The sequence below is a fragment of the Prunus persica genome, chromosome G1 (genome assembly GCF_000346465.2).
Source record: "Prunus persica cultivar Lovell chromosome G1, Prunus_persica_NCBIv2, whole genome shotgun sequence".
NCBI lineage: Eukaryota > Viridiplantae > Streptophyta > Magnoliopsida > Rosales > Rosaceae > Prunus > Prunus persica.
The window spans coordinates 10,847,335-10,859,399 of record NC_034009.1 but is presented as its reverse complement, the minus strand read 5'-3'; the positions used below and the strand labels follow the sequence as shown (position 1 = coordinate 10,859,399).

Genomic DNA, 12,065 nt, shown 5'->3' with positions numbered 1-12,065 from the left:
AAAATTTTGCTGTTCACATTATTGGGGTGAAGGAAGAAGCACTAAGCAAGTTGTGTCGTGATGGGTTTTTTTTTTTTTTTTTGTTGGTTGATTCAAAGCTGAAATGACAAGTGAGTGCTAACAACAAGTAGGGCACAAAGCTAAGCTCAAACATTCATGACATGAGAGGTGAGGTAAACAGAGGAACACAAGGTTTGTTTGCTGCCTGCTTGTAATTGCTCTGTGCCCACTACAAAGTCCTTTGTGTAAATAAAATAATGCTAAAGTGAAAACAAAGCTGGAGACCTACTTGGCAAAGGAAGTACCTGCGCGAGAAAATTCAGACCAATAAATCAAGCATGACCTATGCAACTTGAACAATGTCACTAAGAAAAGCAAATTGATGATGCAATTTGTTTAGTGGAATAAATTAATTAACTAACCAAGACATGGTTTGATGACATTTGTACACATTCAAGAATCTGTTCCCATTTGCTTCTATATACAATTTAATGGTTGTATGTAATTTTCGAAGAATTCAGAAAGAAATTATTATTGACACTTTAAAAAAGTCATCATGCACTTATTTAAGTGTAGTTTCTTTACAATAATAAATATTAGACGAAAGCATGATGATTTTTTTTAAAGTGCCAATAAGTGTTCTTATTCTAAGTTTCATCAAACCCTCTATAGATCTTTTATTACAAACTTCTTATCAATGAATAGTCAATGAGTGTTTGGTAACAAGTTATTTAAGACATTAAGAGGCTTGTAACTCAAGTGATTCAAAGCATATACTCCTGCATCTGAGCTCTTAGTTTCGATTTCCCCCCCTCCTCCAATATCGTTCATATCCTTAAAAAATGCTAAAAAATAGAGACTTGAAAGTCCAACTAACTCTTAATCTCATGATATTTGTTAGAAGATGTCTTAAGTTCAATTCTCCCTTCCACATTGATCAGAAAACCCATGAAATAAATTATAGAGAAAAAGATTGACAAGAGCCGTAAGTTTACACAAAATGTCTGAGTTTGTGACCTTATGCCTAGACTCATGCTTGAGGAGCAAAAGAAAAGCAAAGCTTAACCACATTTTATGAGTTTCGACAAAATGAAACCCACTAAGCACTAAGTACTAATAACCAAAGTGTGCTTGCACTAACTCCTAGTGGTCTTGGATTCGAAGGTTGGTGCCACATTCTCTACAAAATCCAAAAAAAAAAAAAAAAAAAAAAGCTCAGTGCTCACGCAAGTTTTGTTCTGTTTCTTTCTAACTTGGCCATTACCATCAGCAGTTGTGGAAACTTCACCCCCTCTTTCCCCCCGAGGCAATTATGCATCCTTTCAAAGAAGCCCTTTGTTTGGTTAGCATAATTGTGGGTGGGTGATCTCAGCAAATGGGTCCCAAAATCCAAGTTTGGCGAACTTTATGAGTTGCAAATGCCAAACATGATTAAACAAGTGATTTTGTACTGAGAATGAGCAGGCTTTAAAAAAAAGTAAGCACCAATGGGATGAGAGGAAGAGGAAGCTCAGAACTAGTGTAGGGATGGGGACCCAAATTGGCATTCATGAGAAAAACTTCTGGTTTTCCCTGTGAAAGAGAACCGCTAATTTTGCTTAGCTCCACTTCCATTACCATTCTGCACTTTGGCATGTTGTTCGTATGGGAATTCATTGAACCTCCTAGAAAAAAGCCTGCTTTTTTCTTTTTTTTTCTTTTGTCATATAATTTATAAATGATGTTAGCATCATTCGTCCGGACGCAATGACTGGGCCCGTTAATGCATATTGATTTATTGCGTAACCTAATTGTTCGGCTTCCCACCAGTGCTTATATAATATTAAGATTTGATTGCGTGTCGACTTGGTCAAAACAGCACTCATGTTCTAAATATTATGACCAACAATGCAAATCTCTCAGAGAAAGGTGCTTCCACCTCTCCCAATGTCGGGGTTGAAATGATGCCAAATATTATGACATCAACTCCTTTAGCAATCATTTTTAACCCCCACTGCTTATATTTTTTTAACTCAACTCTCACAAGCATTAAGCCATGAGGAACCAATTGCAGATTGAGATTATGAGTGGTTTTTAATTTTGGGATTATCCGCGGAAGAGTCCAAACGGGTTATCCCTACCGAATATGAGATTTTATTCTCTTCCAAGTCTAACTTTTCTGAATAAAAACGAAAACATTCCTGAGAAAATTCTTATTCAAATTCATCAACTTCAGAAAAGAAAAAAGAGCATCACCGGAACTAATATACAAGAGTCAGACCAAGCAACTCGTGAAGCACAAGTGCATAAGTATCTGATGATTATAGACAAATTCAGAGTTTACAAGCCATGCGTTTCGCAATCAAAGAAGAACGCATCCACCTGATCAATTTTATATTCCATCGTCAGATTGCACAACTCAAGTGGACATACTGGGAACGAAAGTACACTTTTCCTTCCAGAGGGGGTGAAAAAACAATTAACGGAAAATGTAGTCATGGGACGACGGAGATCGCGGTAATTAAACAAAGATACCAGACAGTCCTGTGGTACACTGGACCGTATTATGAAGTCAATTACAAATTTCTCCAGCAAGGGTGCACTATCTATAGTAGCCAGCCATACCTTGCTCCAAGGGCAAAATGTACAGAGCAGTCTCAGCTCCTGCTTTAAGCAATCACTATTAGTCACTGGTGCACCGGCATTTACATGTGATTGTGCTTTTTCAACCGCCTGACCCACTTCTTGGGCAAACTATAGCAGAAAAAAGTACCGCTTCATTTCAAGGATAATCCACTAGACCACATCATGCCAAGTACCTAAACAAATTGGGGTTATCTTTGTCCCTTTCTAAGTAGTCTCTTGTGATTAGATCTTCAATCCGCTTTTTTATTGCTTTGAAGTCGGGCTGAAAGGAGAGGGAGAGTGAAATAAACACCAAAGGTTTAGAACCAAGAAAAAAGATCTGAATATCTTATAAGAGCAGAAAAATAAGTACTACACAAACCTTGAACATGCGACCAAGCTGCTCTACACACTCCATAACCAACTGCTGATGACCCAAAACTTTACGGCTCTTCATGATACGCACAATTGAGGCATCAATGGCATACCGCCTGTCCTTGTCAACATCTTCAATTACTTTCTTCTTCTCGTCCACAGGTGGGAGGGGAATCTGCATGGTGAACACAGTGATAACTCATCACTCACATAAACCACAAAATTAGAAGACAAGAAAAGAACACGAGACAGTGAAAAGATCCAAGTACCTTGATCCTCCTCATTTTGTCAGTAAACTTAGAGTTGAACTCAAAGTAATCAGTAGGAGAGAGAGTTTTTGTATTTGGTTCCTTGTTAAGGATCTTATACTTGGCACATGACAAGGAATGGAGCAGTCTGACAACATCGTCATCAGTCAAGTTTAATTGAGTCATGATCTCTGAATAACTCAGTCTATCTGAGGTATTGAATAGCAGCAGGGCTGATGCCTAAAGTAAGATTAAGAGAAATCAGTCTTAGAAAATATAGAAATCTCTACTAGAAACTGTATCTCAGAACCCCAAAAGAAAATATGAAAAATAGATCTATGGATTAGGAAAGTTGGAATAAAATGTTGAACACATCACCTGATAAGTTGTCACAATAAGCTCTATGGTTTTGGGTTCAAATTTTCCACTGATGTTACAAGTACCCAGTGAATACATCCATGTAAGCTTTCTGTGCTTTGTCTTTGTTTGATAGAATTCCCTGAAAACTTCAACGCACTTAACCTAAAGCAAGGGTGATACGAAGTTAGCAACATCATCAGATACTTAACCCAGCAGATATAAATTTTATTAGGAAAAAAAATTCAAATTTTCTCAGTAGAATCTGTGTACCATCTCTGCGGGAAGGTTGAGGTCAAAAGACTTGTAGCTTGGCCAGAAGCCAGTGGTCAACACAGTAACTGTCAAATCAATACCAGGATTCGCCTGTGGATTACTGTTCAGATAATCCTCAAAGCTGGCTTGATTCTCCTTAGCCAATGTCAAATCTGTAACCTGCAAACAAAACAACCAATTTTTCTTTCTTTGGTCAGATCCCCAGTAGCAACCCAGAAATACATGAACAGAACATTCAAAACAACATTTCTCGAAGGATTAGCAAATGCAACTGACCATCCCCTCCATCTTTGAGGTAAATTGACCACCACATTGTTGCTTCAGTTTTGTCAAGATACATCTCTCATGGTCATCATTAGCACTCTTGTCAAACAGAAGACGTCGAGCAAGCTTTTTCCTGCCATCAATTAAACATCTAAAGTTAATCTAATGTTTTCTAGTTTCAAACATATTTGATTGAAATCAAGCAATTTGAAAAATAGAAGTGATACCTATAGAATTCAGCAAATAGGTCTTTGTCACTAATATACGCCAGCAGCTTCACTACCTGTAGTTTGATTGGCATTTATTAATGAATATTGTTTATCCAAAATAAAAAATAATAATAATATTTCTATGTAACATAAATAAATGTAATGGCACATCAAGAGTCCAGACCTTCTCAAGTGTCTCCTCAATGGCTTCATCACTCAATTTCTCACTCCCGCCTTTCTTAAGAATGTTATCACAAAAAGTGGCAAGTAGTTCCGCACTTGAGCTTCCAGCAACACCCTTGTTGCAAAAGATCTCAAAAGCCTCCTTGAGGGCCTACAGATTGGCAAAAAAAAAAAAAACCATCAGACATGCACAAGTAGTCAGTAGAGACAATAAGAACCTTAATACCTTGTTAAAATACCAACCTTGTGGAAAAGAGTATGGTTTTGGAAACAATCATTGACATATGCTAGATACTTGTCATGAAGCTCAATCACTTTTCTAACGAAAACCTGAAAAGTACAATCATATTAGCTTTCACTCAAGCAAATCAAAAGTTCTAGATGTGCAATGTTCATGAAATTACCTGTTCCTGCAAACCAACCACGTCCTTTTTCTCCGCCTGTGGGGGGAACAAGAAGTCAGCATTCAAGTACAATTAACTGTCGATTACCGTGACATACGCAAATAATCTATACCAAATGAAGGTTAGGGCACAAACCTTCCTGTTGCTTGCTGCATCTTCCGCCTGTTTGACTAAGGCTGTTCCTTCAGCAGTAACATGCTGCATCATGGCACGCCATGTAATGTTTAGAAAATGAAGGAAAAGACAGAAAATGATATATATATATATATATATATATATATATCACCAGATAACCCAGAAAAAAACAAAGGAAGAGCGCTAACCTGCTTAAATATACTTGAAACTGGATCCAAGCCTCGAGGTATCTTAGAAAATAGCCTGAACATTCTTGACAAATCATCCACCTAAAACAGACAGAAGAAAAATGATAAGAAGAAAGCAACATTTGTCTGGTTTTTCTGATTTTTTTCGATCTAATCAACAAATCCGTAAATTTAACAGACTCAGAGAGTACCTTGTCATCTCGCAGCAATGCATGGCATCCAGAATGCTCTTTCTCAAGTAGTTGGGTTGCATACACAGACAACAGCTCATGTTGAACTTTCTACATTAAGAAAATAATAACAATATTAACAGCCGGTATTCATATTCTACAGATAACTGTATTCCAAATCACCTAGAATTACAATTTCCAAAAGACTAGATATACGTACAAGGTGAATTTAAAGAAATAATAAAGTACAAACCTCAAGCAGCTTCGGCTCACTACTAGAATGCAAGTAATGAGCAACTCTATCTTTCTCCCGCCTTAAACATTCTTCTGCCTGAAATTTCGAAAGAACAAAGTCCATTGGTGATAATTTCATATAGACACATATACATTTTAACGTGATAAAACAAGCATAATGAAGTTTACTTTCAGCATATAATCTGGACAAGAATCTTCTAGGATCCAGTTGGAAGCTTTCCGCGAATAATAAGCAGCAGTGTCTTTAAGCATGTCTGCTTCAAAGTCATTTTCATAGTGATCCATATGTCCCATTCCAATCTCAACAAATATATCCAGAACATTCTTCAATAGAGCTCGATCAATCTGCTCTCCTTCACGTTCTTGATCAATCTGATTTGAAAAAATACGGTCAATTATATTTATTCCACAACTTCACTAGTAGGACATGCAGCTCTGGTAAAATTGAAAACGTACCAGAGATATTACAGCATCTCTTACTTTCGCATTTAATTCTTGGTAGACCTGAAAACCACAATCATATGTCCATCATATTACAATCTATTACACAACAAAATCTCATCAAGCTGTGAAAGGATGGTTGGAGGACATCTTTCATTCAAATTTTACTAAAATTAGGTTAGGGATGAGGGAGGAGAACAGATAGTAGAGAAAAGAAAGTATCAACATGGGAGTATCAAAATGGGTATATGGAAGTCAGTTTGGGTTATGGTTCAAGAGGCAATCCAAAGAATACACCGAAAAACATGATTTAAGATGAGTAAGGGTCCAACATGACTTACCAGATCTCGGAAGCAAGTAAGTCCAACTTCATTTAGGGGAGGAAGCGACCTTCGAGCTATAAAGTAGCGATCAAGATAATGAAAGAAACGAGAGAGCCACCTAACCATGATTTTATGGTTTGTCCACCTCTTCACAAGCTCTCTCAACATGAACTCATCATGCTTCTCTCTCAAAGATGGCAACACCTAAGCATATAACATTAAATTATATTAGAAATAGGCATCACGAAGAGCATCCGTAAGTGAAAAGAAGGAAAAAACTATTGTCCAATATCTCAAACACTAGGGGTTGGGGAAGGCAGACATTAGCCCTTACTACACATATCACATTGAATATCATATCAATATAAATTTAATTCTAATAGTTCTAGGACAGGAGATTACAGAATCTCAATCTGAGGCTTAAAAAGGGTTAAGAGTTGGGAATTTAACAAAACAACAATGCAATCTGAGGCCTAAACCCTAAGAAAACAGAGCTCGTGACAGTGTAAACAATGCAACCGATATTACACAGTAGGAAGAGTTGGGAATTGAACAAAACAAAAATAGCTAAAAGCTTCCTCACTGTCGAAGTAATGTACTCTTCAAAAGACTCCTTATACTTGTCATAGAGCTGTTGTGAATAGTCATGTGGTGGCTTTTGAGTGCACATATTGTATATGGTTCTGCAAATAAAATAAAGACAACAAAAACACAATCAGCAACATTAATCTTTGGAGCATACAGAACCAACAAAAATGACAATGAGTACCACAACAAAATCGATAAAAGATTACGTGTAGAGCATCATGTAGTCCTCTGAGCTGAACTGCGGCTCAGGCAATCCTTCTAGAATGTTCTTCAGCTTTGTGATCCCCTTCTGCATAAACTCCCATCCTTGTTCTAAATCGATTGTCTTACGCTCGTTCATCGTCATTTTCCCACACTCAAATTCTCAACCGCAATACGAAAATCTGCAAGACTCAATCACCGAATTGTCAGAGACTGAGACAAAGTCAAATTTCCCAATACATAAACCAAAGACATACAATAAACCCTAAATCGACTAGTTCAATCAACTTCCCCTCTAATTTGAAGCTGGAGAACCATAAACCCTAAATGCTCTGTTTGGCAGCCAATAAAACACAGGAGAGATTTCAAAAACAGTGATTTCCCACGATTTCTCAACAATCAAACAAAGCTCAAGACTCCAAACCTCCCGAATCGAACTCCAACCTCAAAATTGATAAAAACACAGCCCCAATCAATGCTGACAAGCTCAAGTTCACAATTAACAGTAAGTTGAAGAAAATCATATAAATGAATTCATGATCCGAATAAATATCAAGAATCACAAGTAAGTGGACGGATTCACCTGAGTTAGGAAGCGAAGAAACTCTAATCGGAGAAGACAGAGAGAGGGAGCAGAGGGCTAGAAGAAGAGGGTGAACGAAGACGACGAAGTCCGATAGAGCATTGACGAGAAAGGGGGAAAATGGGTGACAAAAGAGTTTCGGTAATTGGCGGTGTAAAGTGATCTCAGATGTGGAGCTCTTTCGGTGTCGGATCCACTGCCTCTACTTCTGCAATCGTGTTTATTTTTTCTTTTTTGTTTTAAATTCGCTTTTTCTTCTTTTCCTTTTTTTGTTTTGGTGCCAGTTCTTCTTTTCCTTTTTTAATAAATGTTTTTTTTATATTATTTTATTATTATTTTGGGTCTAAAAGCCCCTCTCGGACTTATTGTTTGTGGCAGTAGGATAAAGAGGTTCGTGATAAAGTTTGGTGGCTCATCATCTATGTTTTTTGGTGAAAATTTCGACTACAAGAAAATGGATAAAACCAGTAAAAACTAAAAATCACTCGGTCAAAATAAGAAATAAATCAGAAGTCCCAAAATAAGAGCAAACGAAACTCTAGCCAAAATATCCAAACTCAAAGAGAAGAAATATACTAGAGAAAATTTCCCAAATCAAGCACAAAAATTAAGGGCTCGTTTGATAACTATTTCAATTTTAGTTTTTAGTTTTCATTTTTTGTATTAGAATATAGAAAAAAATGAGAGTGAGAATGAAAGTGATGATGAGATTGAGAGAGATGATGAGAGGGAGGAGTAACAAAAGTGAAAACAAAAACTTGAAGGTGAAAACACTTTCAAATAGATTTCAGTTTTTTGTTTTTGTTTTAACTTTTATTACTTCTCTCTCTCATCCTCTCCTCTCACGTTCTCTCTCAATTCCATCTCCACTCTCATTCTCATTTCCATTCTCCCTCTTCTTTTTTTCTATACTCTAGCACAAAAAATGAAAATTAAACTAAAATTGAAATGGTTATCAAACGGGCCCTAAATCTGTTAAAATGGCTCAAGCCCGATGTTTTCATCAAGATAAGATTACTTACAACTTAGTTTGATAGAGCATAAAAGAAAATATTAAAAAAAAATATAACACAAGTGCACAAATACTCCAAGTCATGGTGACTTAATAAACCTACAAATGTCCTCATTTTCTCTAGGTGCACAATCAGCATCACTATTGCCAATAAAAACAAGAGATATTTAGTCATATACCCATTCTTAGCACTAAAACAATAAATAAACCCTACACTATTTAATTTCTATAAACAAATCCAAAAAAAAAATCCAAAAATGACAACTAGTCCTTTTGAATTTAATTTTAATTATTAAATTACTTTGATGCCCTATTGAGTGTTTTAAGCTTTTTTATGAGGTTTTTGGGTTGGGTTTGTTTTAAAAAAATAATGGTAGTTTTGTAATTTAAAAGAAGTTAAAAGCCTTTTTGTTATGTTGTAAATGGGTTTTGGATGTGTTTCTAAAGTCCATTTCATATATGGTTTTTTTATACTTTGAGCTCCTATATTAGGTATAATAGTGAATCTCCCTAAAAACGAAGCCTCCAAATGAAAACTTTCAAGCACTTGAAATGGAAGATTTATGTTCAACAAAACATGTGAGAATTGGCCCTAAGTGGTTTGGTAAAGTGGCTAGTGGTGCAAAAACTACCTTTATTTTTCCACAACTACAATATGCATCCAGGGTATTTAATTATTTATTTAGTCAAGGTTTCAATGTGAGACTTTATATTCTTCAACACGCCTCCTCACGGAGGACCACCACATAGTAGGCCATAAGCGGAGCTAAGTCAACATCGAAGTCAATCATTTAACCCCAACATGTGAACACCACATATTGAGTAAGGGTAAACATTCAAGTCCAGTATGTGAACACCACATGTTGGGTAAGGGGTAAAGGTAAAGGCCAAATAATCTAGGCCGAGTCAATCAACCCACTCTCATACCTTGTTAAGTTTCAGATAGGCGAGCCAGCGGCCCATTACTGGCAAACTTTAACCTCAACTTTAGATTATGCCCCCATAGTACTAATCAAATACATCTAACTTTTCTACTTTATCTAGAATTAACAAGGCTCATAGTAAACAAAAAGTCCACAATATTGATGTCAAGCAGCTAGTTCGCGGCTTGAACCATTCTTAAGTAACAATAATATATAGCTCTTCCAGCAGAGCCAACACACTCCCTAAACGCCTTTGCATATATACTATTCCTCTACATCCAATCCTTTGAATCTAGTTTCTCTGGCAATAATTCCATTGAAAAATATCGACTACTTTTGCCACACAAACTATCAATATCTATGCTCTTTTCGATCTCTAACATCTTTTTTATATCACTAACCCAATTGTCATCCATCTTCACAAAATCTTATTCCAATAAGGTTTTTTTTGCTGTAGAGACAATATTCTCTCCCAAATCTTTACCTTCCACATTAATTTTGTATTTTTCTAAATCTGAACGCTGGATAGTAGACAAGGACAGTGGGAATCTCGTTAATCCATTCATAAGTGTCACTAATTAGATGACGAGGCATTTGGCTACCTTAAGAGAGTCATAGTTACTTCTGTCGTTTATCCTCACTTGTTTGAAATTCTTCACTTTGACATCCAGAGCGCTAGGCAAAAATCACATTGCGTTAGCATTATCCGTACCAGTTTTGAGGTGGCTGTTCGACGCCTGGGGAAAGTCCCCAAAGGAATGCTCCCAGTCAGTCCCCTGGTAGGCACGCGATGGCCTGCGGGAGTAGCTTAAGCAATCCACCGATAGCTTACGGGTTCATGATTGGAACCCTTGTGCCCAACCCTCAAAACCAAAACTTTTTCCTAGGTTACAAATCTATTTTGCCAACTTCCCTTGCCTACATTGTTCCATCGACCAGAAGATGTTTACCTTGGAGACCTGATGTGGTTGTGAGTACGACTGAGCTTGAATGGTACTTGGTTCTCTGAGTTTTTAAGGGTCGCTGGGGCCGCACCGGACGCAACGTGCAGTGCTCTTCCAGCTTTTGGATCCTACCTCCTGCTGAGCCGTTTCCAAGGTGGGTAGGCTATTAAATAAAAAACATAACTCTTTCCAAGGCCCCCACCGACATCTTCGAACTCCCTAACGTTGCCGTCAACCACCACGTCCCGGTTCATGAATTTTAACTCAATTTTCTTTCGAAGTTCGCGTGAGACACACTATTAGATAGGCTTCCCCCGTCTCTTAGGATCGACTAACCCATGTGCAAGTGCCGTTCACATGGAAACTTTTCCTTCTTTGGCCTTCAAAGTTCTCATTTAAATATTTGCTACTACTACCACCAAGATCTACACTGACGGCCGCTCCGTTAGGGCTGGTGCCCCATTTTTTGTAGCGACTACCACGCATTCTTACTCATCGGGGATTGGCACTTGCCTCGACGGCTCGGTATAGGTCGCGTTCTCACTTCCAACCATCTAATGTATGGGGGTGGCTACGTTAACGCTGTCAAATGATTTGTGAGCCGAACCAAATTTGTAGTAAAAAACTAATTGAAGCCCATATGGATTGCAATCGACAATGGCTAGTACTGGAGGTCTTAAGTCATAATAAAGTTTTTTCAAAATACCTTAGTAAATCTGTCACCATATCCTTTGTCGAACATCATAATGCCTTTAGCATCCTCATGGAATTTCACATGGGCTAAATCGTGGAACACTGTATTCTTCTCAACCAATAAGATGAATGATGACTCACAATTTTTACAATTAGTACTGACTATACAATGACAAGATGGGATCTCCTGAGCACTAGAAGAATAATCATGAGGAGTATCATCACACACGAAGTTAAATGGACCAATAACCTTACATGTTAAGTCAAAAATGACCCTAAGACTCGGCCTTATGGAGCTTAGCATGTAACATACGTCATCAAGTACTCCATATGTATCGTACTCACTCTTAAATTGGTTAATATCAATATAATAAATCTTACGGTTCTTTATGTATCGTTGTTTACCAATGAAGCATTTGTAATAGATGGTCAACAAAACAAAAAGGGTAGACATACATATCTCTGAATTTGTACCAGAGGAGAAACGTCTTGTATCATGTTTGGTCAGCAACCTACAGCCTAAGTGACGCTTGAAGACCGTGTAACTCTTACTTTTAGTAGGCATATTGCACTCGAAGTTTTTTTGTGTAGAAGGAATGTATGGCATAGTCGATTGTTTTTATATATAAAAATTCACATCTTCACCGAAAAGATTGGACACCTCAACATATACTTCTTTTTCCTGTATT

At 37.3% G+C, this 12,065-nt stretch overlaps 1 protein-coding gene across 2 annotated transcripts; it reads right to left on the bottom strand.

Annotated features, from left to right (window-relative positions):
- LOC18788148 (cullin-1) lies at window positions 2,166–8,267 on the bottom strand. 2 transcript variants are annotated; one of them, XM_007226930.2, is made up of 20 exons: window positions 7,805–8,267; window positions 7,227–7,403; window positions 7,016–7,115; window positions 6,451–6,636; window positions 6,125–6,172; window positions 5,837–6,040; window positions 5,667–5,744; window positions 5,435–5,524; window positions 5,244–5,324; window positions 5,056–5,118; window positions 4,921–4,956; window positions 4,760–4,846; window positions 4,518–4,667; window positions 4,352–4,407; window positions 4,137–4,257; window positions 3,858–4,019; window positions 3,606–3,749; window positions 3,249–3,467; window positions 2,987–3,154; window positions 2,166–2,887 (listed from the first exon to the last, which is right to left on the bottom strand). In XM_007226930.2, exons 2-20 carry the CDS (start codon window positions 7,364–7,366, stop codon window positions 2,786–2,788), a joined length of 2,235 nt encoding a protein of 744 aa, XP_007226992.1. In that variant the 5' UTR covers window positions 7,367–7,403; window positions 7,805–8,267; the 3' UTR covers window positions 2,166–2,785. The 2 variants fall into 2 exon arrangements, with proteins under 2 accessions (XP_007226992.1, XP_020421746.1); XM_020566157.1 differs by lacking the exon at window positions 7,805–8,267 and having other exon boundaries at window positions 7,202–7,273.

Bases quoted from the DNA above. Each gene is read 5' to 3' on its own strand.
- LOC18788148 (XM_007226930.2), bottom strand. From the start codon at position 7,366: ATGACGATGAACGAGCGTAAGACAATCGATTTAGAACAAGGATGGGAG. The intron at 4,957-5,055 runs GTTTGTGCCCTA...TTCCCCCCACAG, and splicing joins ATGCAGCAAGCAACAGGAAG to GCGGAGAAAAAGGACGTGGT. The intron at 4,408-4,517 runs GTCTGGACTCTT...ATCAAACTACAG, and splicing joins TTGAGGAGACACTTGAGAAG to GTAGTGAAGCTGCTGGCGTA.